We start from the raw sequence: 15112 nt of genomic DNA on the forward strand, positions 1-15112 counted from the left end.
CTTAACCAGGGCATGATGGGATCTCTGAGTTTGGCATTTTCAGCATGTAGTGTGTGGCAGTGATCTTATTTACAAAGGCCTTGTGAACATCACTGTCTTCCTGTGTCGTCACAGGCCAACGAGAAAGAGGATGATCGCATGAAAAATGTCCCTGTGCCAGTTTACTGCCGCCCTCTGGTGGAGAAAGATCCCAAAAGGAAGGTATAAGATACACACAGGCTTGCAGATGGTTTGTTTTGGGGTTTTGAAGTTATGAACTCAGACTCTTGTTCTTCAGCTGTGGTGTGCTGCTGGTGTGGATCTCACTGGCTGGAAGACACCCAATCAGGAGACTGCAGCTGTGAAGCCGTCCAACGGCTCAGATCCTTTGACTGCTGAAGACCAAGGTGGAGACAGCAAGAGCGAGAGCTCACCAGAGAAAAAGAAGGTGAAGGGCCTTTTAAAAAACAAGAATAGAACACATGAAATTACAAGAAAATAAACCTACACTTTTGGAGGAAATGTAAAAAAAACAACAACAACAAAAAACCTTTTAACTCAAGGATGCATTCAGTTGAACAAAAGTGACATTAAAAAGATTTATAAAGTTACAAATAGGAATCTTGAAAAAATTAACACAAACTCCATAAAAAATAACTAACAGCAACATTTTAACACTGATAATAATAATACATTTAATAATAAATAGTGACTTCTAAAAAATTCTGCTTTGCCTTCACAGTAAGAAATTATATTTTAAAATATATTATAATAGATAACAAATCTATTAAAGTCTAATAATATTTTGTAATTTTACAGTTTTATTTATTTATTTATTTATTTATTTATTTATTATTTTTTATTATTAAATATATACAGCCTTGGTGAGCATAAAGTCTGAGACCACATCAAACATTTTAATTGAAATTAAATTTAAACCTGGAAAAAGCAGAGTGTAAAAGTAAAGAATGTAAAGAAATTCAAATAAGCAAATGTGTGACATTGATTGAAGCAGAAGGGAGACAAACCACATATACGTCTTATATTAAGGTGTTTTCAGATTTATTACTAATTTTTTTAGGTAAACCTTTTACTCAATTTGTTATGCTTATAATAACATTTTAGTAATTTTTATTACAACTTAAATCATTTCATATAATTATTTTTTAAATTCACTAGTCACTAGATCAGAAGGGATTACTGCCGCTGCATCCCTTTCTTTTTAAGTAAATGAATGCTGAAAGTGATTCTTGAGTCTAAACATTGATATTTCTCCCTCTTTTAGCCTAAAGAACTGCATGAGACTGACTCGATGAGCAGCCGCGTGTGGATTCTGACAAGCACTCATTCAGCCAGTAAAGTGGTCATTATCGATGCAAACCAGCCCTGCTCACTGGTCGACCAGTTTAATGTGTGTAATGCCCATGTGCTGTGTATCTCCAGCGTACCAGGTAGTGCTGTATACAAATAACTACACTCTCAATTGTAGAACTGTATAAGATGTGTTAACTGTCACTTGTATTTTTCATGTGTGTGTGTGTGTGTGTGTGTAGCGGCCAGTGAGAGCGATTACCCAGCAGGTGATATATTTCTGGAGCAGCAGGCTGGAGATGGGCCTTCAGAGGAGAAGGGTGGAGTGGAGGGCATGCTGGCGGGAATCACCATCGTGGGCTGTGCCACTAACTGCAGCGTAGTACGCAGCAACTGCTCCTCTCGCACCGACACACCTGTGCAGGACCGAAGCCAAGGTGAGCAAACTGACTGAAAAGGTATGTTAGGAATCTTTGAGACTACATAGTGTTCATCATATGCTTTGTGTTTAGCTCCTACAGCTCCAGTGTGCAGAAGCTTAGCAGTGTCACAGTCTGCGGAGGAAGCGACAGAAGCCATTGAGGTGTCTGAGGAGGCAGGGCCTATTGAGAGTGGGGACAGCACACTCAGTACTTTCACCGAGCATGTCTTTACTGACAACACACACAGGTACCTCACCTTTAGCCTACTAAACCACAAAACCTTTAGATGAATTATTATTTAATTATAAATTAGAAATTTTTAAAGCTGTTCAGTTGCTTTGTTAAAATCTATATTGTTAAAAGCGCTATATAAATTAAGGTGACTTGACATGACAAATTCTTTCATAAATGTTTATTCACAAATATTATACAGTTTTTTAAACCAGTCCTGTTTTTTTCTCTCTGCAAAAGGGCGGTTTACTATTTGCTGAATACGTTAAGAAATGATTTAGGTATGTGTGTTGAATTTAAATGGTCTGCTCTGCGCGTTGTGTCATCAGTGAAGCAGGTGTGCCGAAGGAGCAAGTGACTTCAGCCCCCACAGACTCAGAAGAGGCAGGAGACGACCAGGCAGGAACAAGTGCTGCCCCGACCATGTGGCTAGGAGCCCAAAATGGCTGGTTGGCATCACATATTCAGTTGCATTTTCACATTCTTAAGTCAAAATTCCATCTCAAATATTAAATGCACATTGTAAAATACTCTGTAAAGTCTCTGTAAACTCTCTCCACAGGCTTTATGTCCACTCTGCAGTGACCAATTGGAAGAAATGCCTCCATTCAATCAAACTCAAAGAATCTGTACTGAGTTTGGTGTAAGTAGAATCCTACTGAAGTATGTACAGTACTATTCAAAAGTTTGGGGTCTGATTTTAATGTTTTTGAAAGAGTTCTCTGAATTCATTAACAATATTGTTTTTATTTTATTTGTTTTTATTTTTTTATTTGTATTTTTTTTTTTTAAATAATTGTTTTTAATACATTTGAAAATGTACTTCTGTGTTGCCAAAGCTGAATTTCCAGCATAATTACTCCAGTCTTCATTGTCACATGATCTTTCAGAATCATCAATTTGCTGCTCAAGAAACACATATGTAACCAAGATGTTCCGTTTCAGTCAATCAGTATCGACGTCATGTCGGTGACCGACAAATTGGGATCCTCTACTAAAGCGCCATATATACTGCCCCTGCAAGTGCCCTGTGCGAGCCACCTACACCGCTTTTTTGGTGTAGGCCAGAGCTCGCAAAAAGAAAACCACTCACTGTTGTCGTAGCACTACCCACTCAGTGTGATTGGATAACACTAGGAAAACGTACCTATTCCACTTGGAACAGGGATGCTGCGGAAGTCCCATCTTTCCTGAAAGAGGTCTCGGGAGCAAATACGAATATGAATACCCATTTAGGTACATATTGACAATTGGAGGGGATTGTAACCCTCTTGGAAATGGCAGAAGTCTGCCAGGGAAACACCCAAACTACCCATTTGAGGTGAAATCACAGGAGGATACTAGCTCCACACAAAGGCTATAGAATCTAGTGAACATGTTGGGGGTTGCACAGCCCGCAGTTCTACAAATATTTGTCAGCGAGGTGCCACGAGCCAGGGCCCAGAAGGATGCAACACTCCTAGTAAAGTGAGCACGCAACTTGAGCGGGCAGGGCACACCTTCTACCTGATAAGCCAGGGTGATGGCTTCCACAATCCAGTGGGCTATCCTCTGCTTAGAGATGGCCTTCCCCTTCTGCTGGCGTCCGTAACAGACAAAGAGCTGGCCTGAGGTCCTAAACTTTGTATCCAGTCTACGCTTGGATGGGACAGCAAAGATAGGGCTGGGTCTGCCTCCTACAAGGGCAGCACTTGCAGGTTCACCATCTGATCTTTGAAGGGATTAGTGGGAACCTTGGGCACATAGCCGGGCCTGGGCCACCAGATTTCCTGGGAGTCAGCCAGCCAGAGCTCTAGGCACATATATTTGACTGAAAATGTGTGCAGGTCCCCTACCCTCTTGATGAAGGCCAGTGCAAGCAAGAACAGAGTTTTCATTGAAAGAAACTTCAGCTCGAATGAGTAGAAAGGCAGATATGGACTCTTTAAGCACTAGAGACAGGTCCCAAGAGGGTATGGAGGGGGGCCGGGGAGGATCTATCATTCTGGCCACCATAAGGAAACTGATGACCATGCATGCTTACCTACTGACTTCCCTTCCATGGGGTCATGGTTTGCAGTGATCGCAGCGACATAGACTCAGGGTGGAGGGAGACAGCCTTCGCTCCAGCCCTTACTGCAAAAAGGAAAGCACAGCTCTGCATCTCCAGGAGTCTTCACGATGAAAATAACACCACTCAACAAACAGGTTCCACTTCAAGGCTCAAGCGTGTCTCATAGACAGTGCTCTCATCGAAGTGATGGTGTCCTCTACCTCCAGGCACCAGACATGAAGTTTCCAGAGGTGCCCCATCTCTGAGTCAGTAGATCCTTCCTCAGAGGAAATCTGCCAGAGAGGGGCTGTAGCAAGGAGCATTAGTTTGAGGAACCATGTCTGGGCCAATATGGTACCATAAGCAAGACCAGCTCCTCGTCCTCCATGACTTGCACAGTGTCTGTGCGAGAATGGCTCACTGGGGGGGTGGGGGTTTGGGCATACTTGAGTCCATGCAGAGTGTTCCCTCGGTCAGGGAGTAGAGCAACTGGCAGTGAGAGGTCTCTGAAGAGGCAGAACCTTCTACTGATATGCCAGAAGCAGAAACGGTTTCCCATCCTCATATTAGCTGGAGGGATCAGCTCTATCACATCCTTCGTCAGTAGGACTGCAATCTCTGCATGCAAGACAGGAGCATCAGCTGCCTTCACTGTAGTGATGGTCTGATGGTTCAGCGAGACAGCGAGATGGGCTGGGTAGCCAGGCACCAGAAACCATGCAAGCCGGACCAACGAAACCACCGCTGTAACCGCAGTGGGGCAGGGAGGTGGAATGCAGGAATTTGGCTTGTGAGTGGAGCGAAGAGGGGTCTTAGTATGTAGTGCAACACTTACCTGGTTTGCAGAGGGTGCATGAGTAGGACTTTTGTTGATGCTCTCGAACCGCCCGCAGCTGCCGGCTGGTGAAGGAGGAGGATGAGTGAGGTCTGGTGTTGGGCCATCTGCACATTTCAGTGCTCTCCTGGGAGCCAGAGATAGAGAAAACTGCTCTTTTGTTGAGAATTTGGGTACTGTCAACCAAAAGACCAATTGCAGGGTAAAACGAAACAATAGATTCTTCACCCGGCCCTACTCTGGGGGAAGGAGTGCATTCACCATCTCCCGAAGAGCAGATCCCTCCATCTCTGGGTCGCCTGTCTCAGACCTACTAGCTCTTCCGCTTGCCACCAGGATTGACGCAGGCCTGGACAGGCAGGGCGACCTGCCTATGCCCGGCTCCACAATGCTGCTTGTCTGGAGGCTGCTGCAGAGGTTGCTGCGGATGCTGCGCTGGAGTGAGGGCAAACGCAGGGGGCCACCCTCGGCCATGATCAGACTGGGGTGTTAAAGCCAGGTGGAAGCACAGGGGCATTGAGGAACCTTACCTACTAACCCGGGAAGGGAGCAACAGGGCTCCCCACCAGAAGGAGGTGCACTTAGGACACAATTGCTAGTGACTGCTCCACTTGAGCCTTCTCTTCTCGGCGGCCCGGGAAAGCATAGCTGGATCCGATTCAGGCATTTGATCCCAGAGGGTGACATCACAGCTGAATCTTCCTCAGATAGCTCTCCCTCCCATGCAATGATCGACATCCAGTCACCAGGAGGAGCCCAACAGAATACCGCTAGTAAGCACTTTGAAGAGGGCCCAGCACATTCCATTGGCTGCTCAACTAGATCAAAGGTGCTAGAGGATTGGTGGTCCCCTGAGGGTTGGTTCCCTGAGGGGTTTGCCACCACTGTGACCCTCAAATCACCTGTGCTACTGCCGGAAGTAGCGAAAGCTGGTCCACAGCTCCGAGAGGGTAATTTTCACGCAATGGGAACATGAGTCATCCACAAATGCCACCTCAGCGTGTTTAATTCACAGACACGTGAGGCAGCGATCTTGACCATCATCCGGCGGCAGGTAATGACTGCATCCAGAAACACACTGTGTGAAATGGCATCTTTAAAAAGATGGTCCGTCATCTTTACAAAGATGCACCTGTGAAATTCTTTTAGAGAAAATTGCTCATTCAGGGAAATGCTCTTTTAGTGGTGAGGCGCACCAGTAAATGGCTGCTTGCAGCACAACAGGGGGGGCGGAGTGTGCAACCCACTCGACCACCGCTGAATCGCCATGCTGCCAAAACCATAAGCTTCCAAGAGTTTAGTTTACACTCGAAGTAGATTGGTCTCTCAAATTGAGATCCCAATTCGTCGGTCCATGACGTGACGTCTAGAGTGACAGACTAAAAGGGAACAGTTTTGCTGCTTAATATTTTTTTGTGTAAACCATGATATTTTGTCAGGATACTATAATAAATAGAAAGTTCAAAAGCATTTTTGACATATGTTTTGTAACAATATAAAAGACTTTACTGTTACATTTGACCAATTCGATGCATCCTTGGGGAATAAACTTTTTGAATAGTAGTGTATATAAAAAGAATAACACCTACTATATGAAAAAATACTAACATTTCTTACTTTGTCTCATTGTGTTTCAGACATGTGAAGGGGAGAGTTTTGGTTGCGTTAGCTGATGGAACTCTTGCAATCTTTCATAGAGCTGAAGGTTTGCTTCATTTTTCTAATGTTAAACTTGTGATAAAATGGAAAACGGTTATTTGTTAAAACAATTTTGTAAATATTTTTCATTCATGCATATTACAATAACAAATGTGAAATATAAACACAGACGGACAATGGGATCTATCGAACTATCATCTTATGGATCTGGGAAGACCCCACCACTCCATTCGATGCATGGCTGTGGTTCATGACAAAGTCTGGTGTGGTAACAAGAACAAGATCCACGTGATCCAGCCCAAGAGCATGCAGATTGAGGTGAGTCTCAGATAGTGAATGTTATGTCTTCATCATAATCTTGGTCTTGGGACATTTTTTTTATCTTTCTCTCTCTTTCATGTAGAAATCATTTGACGCTCACCCACGCAAGGAGAGCCAGGTGAGACAGCTGGCATGGATTGGTGATGGTGTCTGGGTTTCAATCCGGTTGGATTCTACGCTCCGCTTGTACCACGCACTCACACATCAGCATCTGCAAGATGTGGATATTGAGCCTTATGTCAGCAAGATGCTGGGTAACACTTCTCACTTTGTTGCTGTGACTTCAACACTTCGATTTATAGCGTATATATTAGTTTAGAATTGAGATTGCCTCTTCATGCAGTTTTTTTACTTTAATTTAATTTAATTTTATATTTTGTTTTATTTTACCATATTTATAAAAGCAATTTAACATAAAATGTCAAAAAAAAAGTCAATGTAATAAAATAAGATTTTTATATTTAAATATGTTGTTTATATTTATTGGTCCTTTATTACATTTATTGAAAGATAGTAATTTTGCCTTAAATTGATCAAAGATCAGAAGTCGCAATATAAATGTTTTACATCGTTTACAATGTTGTCTGTGATTGACAGGTACAGGAAAGTTGGGCTTCTCTTTTGTCAGGATAACTGCGCTGCTGATTGGAGGAAACCGACTGTGGGTGGGGACTGGAAATGGTGTCATCATCTCAATCCCTCTGACTGAAAGTAAGTCTAAGGGGTATTTGTATGCATACACCATTTATTGTTAACAAGGTCCTTGATCATCTGAACCATTTCCCTTACCCTTCACTGATCAACCAAAACATTTCTCTGTCACTGGTTTATGCTGGTTAGTGATACTTTTGATGGTCAATCAGCTTGTTCTTGCTCTTGCTCATTCTGAAGCTGGCTGACCAAGGATGTCTTGCTGGTTAAACTAGTTAAGAGGCTTGATTCTCATCATCTTTCAATTTCATTGGGTAGCCACCACCCTGGAACTTTAATGTCATCCCAGATCATTAACCACTAAGTCAACTTCCTTAATCCCTTAATTATCCAATAAACCCTGTGCCTCCTCTTGTCAGTTCCTTTCTCCTCTTCTTTTTTCCCTTACTGTACCATTACCCTCTTTCTCTTCGTCTCATGAATGTTGCTCTCTTGTTCTGCCTTGTTCCCCGTCCCACTTCCTTTTCCTGTAGCCGTAGTGCTTCATCGAGGGCAGCTCCTCGGACTGAGGGGTAAGTGTGGAGAGTTATAACTGTCATTCTTATCATGTCACATCACACTTATTTTCGGTACTCAATGGCTTTCATTCATTTATATTTCTTTGTTTGATAAACTTGTTTTTTAGGTGGTTTTAGCATGTTTGGTCATTGATGAATTACCTCTGTCCTACTATCCCCATTATTTTGTGTTAATTTTTTTGAAGAGTCATATAAATCTACATATACATTTTTATCAGAAAAAGAAAAAAAAACACTTATTTCATTCACTCCATCGTTAAATAGATTTTTTTTTTTAATGGTTCAATTTTTTTAATTACGAATGAATTTCCTCTACCTTCATTATGTTAACTATGCTTAATTTTTTTCCCCATGCTTTTTGTCTTTTTTAATATCTGCTGCTTTTTTTGCATGCTTTGATCTCTTTATTACACTGTTCTTCTCTGCAGCAGTTTCATTTATTTATTTAAGCACTGGCAGTCCTTGTGAGTTTCTGCATTGGTCGTTAAACTTTCTGATTGGTGCTTTCTGTTCTCTTGCAGCCAATAAGGTGTCACCCACATCATCGGGGGGCGTGATCCACGTTTATGCAGATGACAGTAACTCTGAGAAGAGTAGCTTCATACCATACTGCTCTATGGCACAGGCTCAACTCTGTTTCCATGGACACAGAGATGCTGTCAAATTCTTAGTGTCAGTGCCAGGTTAGTGTCAATTTTAAATATAGAATTGTATATATATATATATATACATATATACATACATTTTACATGTATTTTTAGACATATTTATTAAAACATATTTATAAAAGGATATTTTAGACATGTTTATGTAACTGTAACATGCATGCATCTCATGTTGCTTTCAGGCGATGTGTTGGCCAGCCTGAACGGTAGCGTGTTGGACAGTCCATCAGAGTCTCAGGGCTCCTCAGCCCCGACGGACACAGAGGCACAGAGCCTTCAGAACGTGCTAGTACTAAGTGGAGGAGAGGGTTATATCGACTTCCGTATCGGTGAGAAACTATTAAAACACTACATTAACATGTTTGTTTGGTCATATAACTATTAATGGCATTTACTCATTCTCTTTTTAGGTGATGGCGAAGACGAGACAGAGGAAGCAAATGGTGAAACTCCTCAGATGAAGCCAGCGTTGTCTAAAGCAGAGAGGAGTCATATCATTGTGTGGCAGGTGTCTTATGGTCCGGAGTGATATGAACAGACAGCTCCTGGCTGCCCCCCTTTCCGCCCTATAATTCCGCCCCCAAAGATGAAGTATGAATCCTTTCTGTAACTATGCCCCGAATTCTGTACCTAAGCTATGTCACTCCAACAAGCCTTGTAACTACCCCTTGAAAGTCTTATATTCACCCCGTTAACCTGTATTTTCCTACCCTCTATTATAACGACCTGTATGATCCTTCCATCCACCTTGTAACATTCCCTTCCCAACAAAAACATACAAAGTTCAAGAACTTGCTACATCCTATGACTGAATGGCAATTTTAAATGAAATATAAACAGCTTAAATCAGTACCAAACTATGTTCCTGACAGAACTACCCAGTTTTTGCCAAATACCCCGACCTTTGTTTTTACAGTCCATCAGCACGCAGCTCACTGAATGACAGGAACTCATCATGAACTCAAGAGACTTCAGAGATGAGAGGATTCATTTTGGAAGAACCAGCTAGATGTGTAATGAAATACAAGAGGGGGAACAAGACCTCAATATGTAAATACTGGAAAGCATCATGGAGTGCAGAGAGAAATAGTATAGAGTGAATACTTGAGGATAATCAAATAAGTGGTCAGGATTTGTTGGCTATCTAGCACAACCCAAACATGTCCCAATGCCATTTCAGCTCGTTATAAAGTGAAAATGTAAAAGAATATTCAACCAAGCTAAAAGTCACTTCAAACGTTCGCAGCTATCCATTTTTCAAGCTCAGTGAGATGTGTGCTGACTAGCACTGCTAACTTCCCTCTGGGATTAAGAATGAGGTGAATAGCTAAACTGAAGCCTTTGATTGGACGAGGTTTGGAAGGTTCGTCCCAGTCGCCTTGTGTGTAAATCATCACTCTTTGTTCTTTGTGTGGTTAAGTATTAAGAAATAAACATGTTTATGTGCTGAATACTTCTGTCTTCAGCTCCATCATTTGATGAAACGCTATCATAACTTAATGGTATTTTCCTACAATTATTAGGCAGAGCAATACTTTATACACATTTGCACAAAATATTTAATGGAAAATATACTACCAATATATATATTTTTGTCCTTGAAGGAAAATAATAATGTTTTTCAAGGATGCATTGATCAATATTGAGCTAAAGTGAAAGACATTTGTTATAAAATATTTATATTTCAAATAAATGCTGTTCTTTTGAACTTTATAATTATCAAATAATCCTGAGAGAATCTGTTTTCTCACAAAACATTAAGCAGCAAAAAAAGTTTTCAACATAAGAAATGTTTCTTGAGCAGCAAATCAATTACACATTATTCTAAATAATAACAAACGATTAACTTTATAATATATTAAAATAGAAAAGACTTTAAATTGTAATATTTCACAATGTTAATATTTTTACTTAATATTTGACCAAATAAATTCAGACTTAAGCATGAGACATACTTGCTAACAATTCAAAAGCTTAGCAAACACAAATTTGTATAATAGTCAATGAACAAAGGAATAATTTATTTGTAAAGTAAGGCGCCCTTTGGTCAAATGATTTCCAAGCACTAGAGTAAGACAAAGTATTACTGGGATATTCAAGTCAGTTATTCAGTTATTCAGAACATGCTGGCTCTTTGTCATTCATTATTGCTTTCCTTTTGTGACATGATTAATACAAGTATTTTTTTACAGAGTGCATCAAGATGGCAAGAAGCATATCCATATCAAAAGCTGGAGGTAAAAATGTAAACAACATATTTCGATTTGATGTAAAGATCTTGAGTAAAATATCTTAGAGTAATGCATGACTTACCAACCTACCAAAGATTAGTAATGCAGTGAATATCTGTGAAGATTTAACATCTGCAAAGAAAGCAGTAAGAAACCAAAACATTCAATATAGCATGACCAATAACTGGATATCAGGGACGAAGGCAGGTTACCTTGAGAACACAAGCTAGCTTTTCCTGTTTTTTTTTTTTTTTTTGGTCAATTTATGGCTTGAGCAGAGTTTTCTATTGAGAGGAGCAGATGAAGCTGTTGAAGCTGTATGTTACGATAAGTGTGTGAGTGCTACATGATGGGTTTCAAGCATAGATCCAGTGCTCATTGCATTCTTCCCAGCAGAACAACTCATGATGCTCGAACCACAGTGAGATCTCTCTCTGAGCACTTTCAACTGAATCACTGCCGTGAATCACATTCCTGCCAACAAGAAAAACACATTTAACAAGCATTCATGTTAATACAACCATAGATGAATTCATGCAACAGACGAGTCAATGAAAATACTGGAAAACTGTTTACTTTGAAACTATTCTAGTGCTAATAATTAACAAATTTCACAAAGAAAGTAACACTGTTAGAAAGGCTTAAGTATTTTCTTCAGTAAAAAGAAAAAAAAAAACTATTTTTACTGTCCATCTATCAATATAAACACTGTTTAAAACACAAACTAACCTGCCCACTTCAACACAATAGTCTCCTCTGATAGTGCCAGGGAGAGAGTCTGCTGGGTTTGTCTCTCCAAGCATCTTTCTGGCAGTCTTTACCACATCCAGCCCTTGCCAGACCTAGTTAAAAACATGCAAATAGACAGACACACGTAAGTCTTTAGATGTGGCATTATTACAGAACTCATATTTGGGATCAATATGGAGGCACTGTGTTCCTTGCCATTGCAACAATGGGTCCAGAGCTCATGTATTTGACCAAGCCACCATAGAACGGCTTCTCCTTCAGGTCCCTGTAGTGCTGTCTGAGCTGCTCCTCTGATGCCTACAGGCATAATAACACAGATGATATATTCTCCAGGTAAATCTTATGTGAAAGATGCTCCAGTGGTGCTCTCACCTGCAGGAGCTTCATGCCGACCAGTTTGAAACCCTTGCGCTCAAAGCAGAGGATGATCTCACCCACCAGTCTGCGCTGAACTCCATCTGGCTTCACTGCGATGAACGTGCGCTCGTTTGTGCCAGTCCATCCTGCAATAAACATCTGAGGTTAAACTCATTCCTCTGGACTCTCAAAGCTATTGCTTGTTTGTGTACCGAAGTTCATTACACAGAAATCAAAACAGATGTGACTTGTAGAAGTTATTATGTGTGCTATTCAAATGTATTAAACGTCTTACATAAAAACAGATTTGATTAGTCGAATCCAGAATGCGTGGTATTCTAATTTATTACACACTTTCTGATTCTGATTGATTTATTTGCTTCCCGGTAAAGAAATAATAATAATAATAATAAAATCAAGAGCCAGATCACGTAAACTGTTAATACTGGCTATTATATTCAGGTAAGATCACTAGTTAAAACTGCTTATTTCTCTGGATTTAAACAGTCTTCGAAACATTTGGCAATGTAAGTACACAAGTCAGCAAAATATATAATACTGTTATAGTGTATTATATATGGATATTTTAATTTTAAAAAATCTTACATATTGCCTTTAAATTTAATGGATAATATATAGACTCCAAGATCTATATAAACAACAATTTAAACTGAAATTAATACTTCTCTCTCTCTCTCTCTCTATATATATATATATTTGTACTGTATTGTTTGGGATAATTGTACTGTACACATTTACAATTTTTTTTTTTTTTACAAATAAATCCACTCATTCGAAAACAGCAACCCATTTTGAAAGCCCCATATGCACTATTAATACCAAGGCAATAAACCTCTTAGTGCTCGCCAGCTAGCTGTATGGTCACAAAAAGAACCGACGCAATCAGAACGCATTCATTTCCCAAATCAAACGAATAATTTCTATTTACTTAGTGTTAAATATAATTATTATTTTATAAAACCAATGTATAAGCACTCGATATAATAATAGCGCGACTCGTCCTGTTTGTGGTCCCTGTAATATAGCGCACACTGAAATGGCTTGAGCAGGTGTTCTTCTGCATAACGTTACCTGATTCAATAATCCTGCCGTGTTTTGCCGCCAAATCCGCGAGCTCTTCTGTGTCAGACAACGACCTTTTAGAACCCATTATTCGCGCAGCAGTCTCGCGGGTTCAGCACTCCGACTGACCAATCACGTGCGGATTCAGCACCCCGACTGACCAATCACGGGCGAGCACTGCGCAGGCCAATACTCCAGAACCAATCACAGGAACGCAAACGACACTATTAATAGGATCAGGCTGAGAATTTAACAGAAAACGCGTTTTATTACCTTTTTACTAATCACAGGTTATGAATGTTCGAGTTTGGGAATAATCTCAAATGTTATTCGTTAGCAGAGCAGACTGGGACCCAAGACACACGTGTAGGTGGTAAAGTTATCCTTCTTAGGCAGATGCATGACGTGAATGGGCCGCACGTGTTAAAGCGAAATATTTGCATTACAATGCATGTTGCTGTAGTATGTTTTAACTCGGAAACATTGTACAGTCTCACCTAAAACATAGCAGCTTGGGTTTACATACGCAGCGCCACTTATACGTTACAACTGGATAGTCAGGCTAGCAAACAATAACTCACGAGATGAAGTAAAATGAGACCCAGACAAGAGGACTGCCCGAGTCGTTCCTTCACTTGAAACGACAATCAGCAGATAAACGGCTAAAATTCACCTAATTGGCACTACTTACCAGTCTTGTAAATGTTCGCAAATATCGTTAAGCAAAGTATGATCATCTTAGCAGTCAAAGGCGCAGGAGTTTTCGGAAGAGAGAGGGAGGAGACGCGTGCGCGCGCTAACGAGTGTTGCTAGGTGACATGCGCGTTTTTTTGGTGTCTCAGCATCAATACACACAAGAAAAAAATAAAGGAAAACGAAAATAAAAAGTTGGAAACTTATAAAGTTTGATATAGATCGGATCCCTGGGTTGTCTGCAAGTAATGTATACATGGTAAATAAAAAAAAAAAACCGGTTTGTGATTTTCATGACAATTTTTTTATATTATTATATATAATTGTGAGACAATTCATTTTCAGATTTAGACCAAATTTGGTTGACCCATAGGGTTAACCCTAGGGTTAGGAGTCAAACTCTCTAACCACTAGGCCACGACTTCCCCAATCCAAACAATCTATCACAGTGAGGTTGCTGTATTTATTTGCTCAAAATATGCATTTACTCAAAATATGTAATGTCGTCTCTCATTCATTACTGTTCATGTTTGTTGTCTCACCAAAGCTGTGTTTATTTAATCAAAAATACATTAAAAACAGTAATATTGTAAAACATCATTACAATTTTAATGACAGTTTACTGTAATGTATTCCAGTGATGGTAAAGCTGAATTTTCAGCATCATTCCTCCAGTCTTCAGTGTCACATGATCCTTCAGAAATTATTCTAATATGCTGATGAGGTGCTCAAGATACATTTCTTCTTATTATTATTATTAAAAACAGCTGTGCAACCTAATATTTTTGTAATATCTGTGATTTTTTTTCACGATTCTTCGATTAATAAAGTTCAATAGAATAGCATTTATTTGAAATCAAACTCTTTTGTAACATTATAAATGTCTTATAAATGTCTCACTTTTTAGCAATTTAGTGCATTCTCACTTAAGTAAAAAAAATAAAATAAAAAAAAATCTTACTGACCCTAAACTTGTAATGCTTGTACAGGAGGATGTCAAGTCAAATGAATGACTCCACTGCAGCCACAGTGCGGTTCATGATGCTACTGACCCTAAACTTTTCAGCAGTGAAATTGGTCAGTCCGAACTGCGCATGCGTATTAGTTTCCTGTTCTGCTTATAGTGAGCATTCAACCTCACAAGTGTGACAGTCTAGCAGTCTGTTATATAACATATACATACATATAATTAATAACATGAACTTTCTTATTTGTTAGTCAGACCAAAATAAATAATCTTTACTGTATTATCTTCATCATGCAGTATTTTGTCAGAAATATTCTGTACAAAATTAATTAGAAATTCATTCTCCA

General features: G+C 39.9%; 2 protein-coding genes across 3 annotated transcripts in view; one reads left to right on the forward strand and one right to left on the reverse strand.

Moving 5' to 3' along the window:
* LOC127947659 (C-Jun-amino-terminal kinase-interacting protein 3) overlaps nt 1-10137 on the forward strand; it is a 144427-nt gene extending 134290 nt beyond the window's left edge. The window contains exons 21-35 of the mRNA XM_052544681.1: nt 115-201; nt 278-427; nt 1265-1430; nt 1533-1727; nt 1803-1959; nt 2273-2392; nt 2506-2586; nt 6448-6515; nt 6639-6787; nt 6873-7044; nt 7388-7501; nt 7975-8013; nt 8541-8702; nt 8867-9013; nt 9095-10137. Of these exons, the coding sequence (XP_052400641.1) occupies nt 115-201; nt 278-427; nt 1265-1430; nt 1533-1727; nt 1803-1959; nt 2273-2392; nt 2506-2586; nt 6448-6515; nt 6639-6787; nt 6873-7044; nt 7388-7501; nt 7975-8013; nt 8541-8702; nt 8867-9013; nt 9095-9213 (1926 nt within the window). The 3' untranslated portion in view covers nt 9214-10137. The remainder of the gene's footprint in view (nt 1-114; nt 202-277; nt 428-1264; nt 1431-1532; nt 1728-1802; nt 1960-2272; nt 2393-2505; nt 2587-6447; nt 6516-6638; nt 6788-6872; nt 7045-7387; nt 7502-7974; nt 8014-8540; nt 8703-8866; nt 9014-9094) is intronic.
* Nucleotides 10138-10683: 546 nt separating this feature from the next.
* LOC127947691 (nucleoside diphosphate kinase 3) lies at nt 10684-13946 on the reverse strand. Of its 2 annotated transcripts, none has more exons than XM_052544684.1 (5): nt 13797-13946; nt 12038-12168; nt 11861-11962; nt 11645-11757; nt 10684-11389 (listed from the first exon to the last, which is right to left on the reverse strand). In XM_052544684.1, the coding sequence occupies exons 1-5, from the start codon at nt 13840-13842 to the stop codon at nt 11272-11274; spliced, it is 510 nt and encodes a 169-aa protein (XP_052400644.1). In that variant the 5' UTR covers nt 13843-13946; the 3' UTR covers nt 10684-11271. The 2 variants fall into 2 exon arrangements, with proteins under 2 accessions (XP_052400644.1, XP_052400643.1); XM_052544683.1 differs by lacking the exon at nt 13797-13946 and adding an exon at nt 13115-13252.
* Nucleotides 13947-15112: the final 1166 nt, after the last annotated feature.

The sequence above is a fragment of the Carassius gibelio genome, chromosome A3, assembly GCF_023724105.1.
Source record: "Carassius gibelio isolate Cgi1373 ecotype wild population from Czech Republic chromosome A3, carGib1.2-hapl.c, whole genome shotgun sequence".
Lineage (NCBI taxonomy): Eukaryota > Metazoa > Chordata > Actinopteri > Cypriniformes > Cyprinidae > Carassius > Carassius gibelio.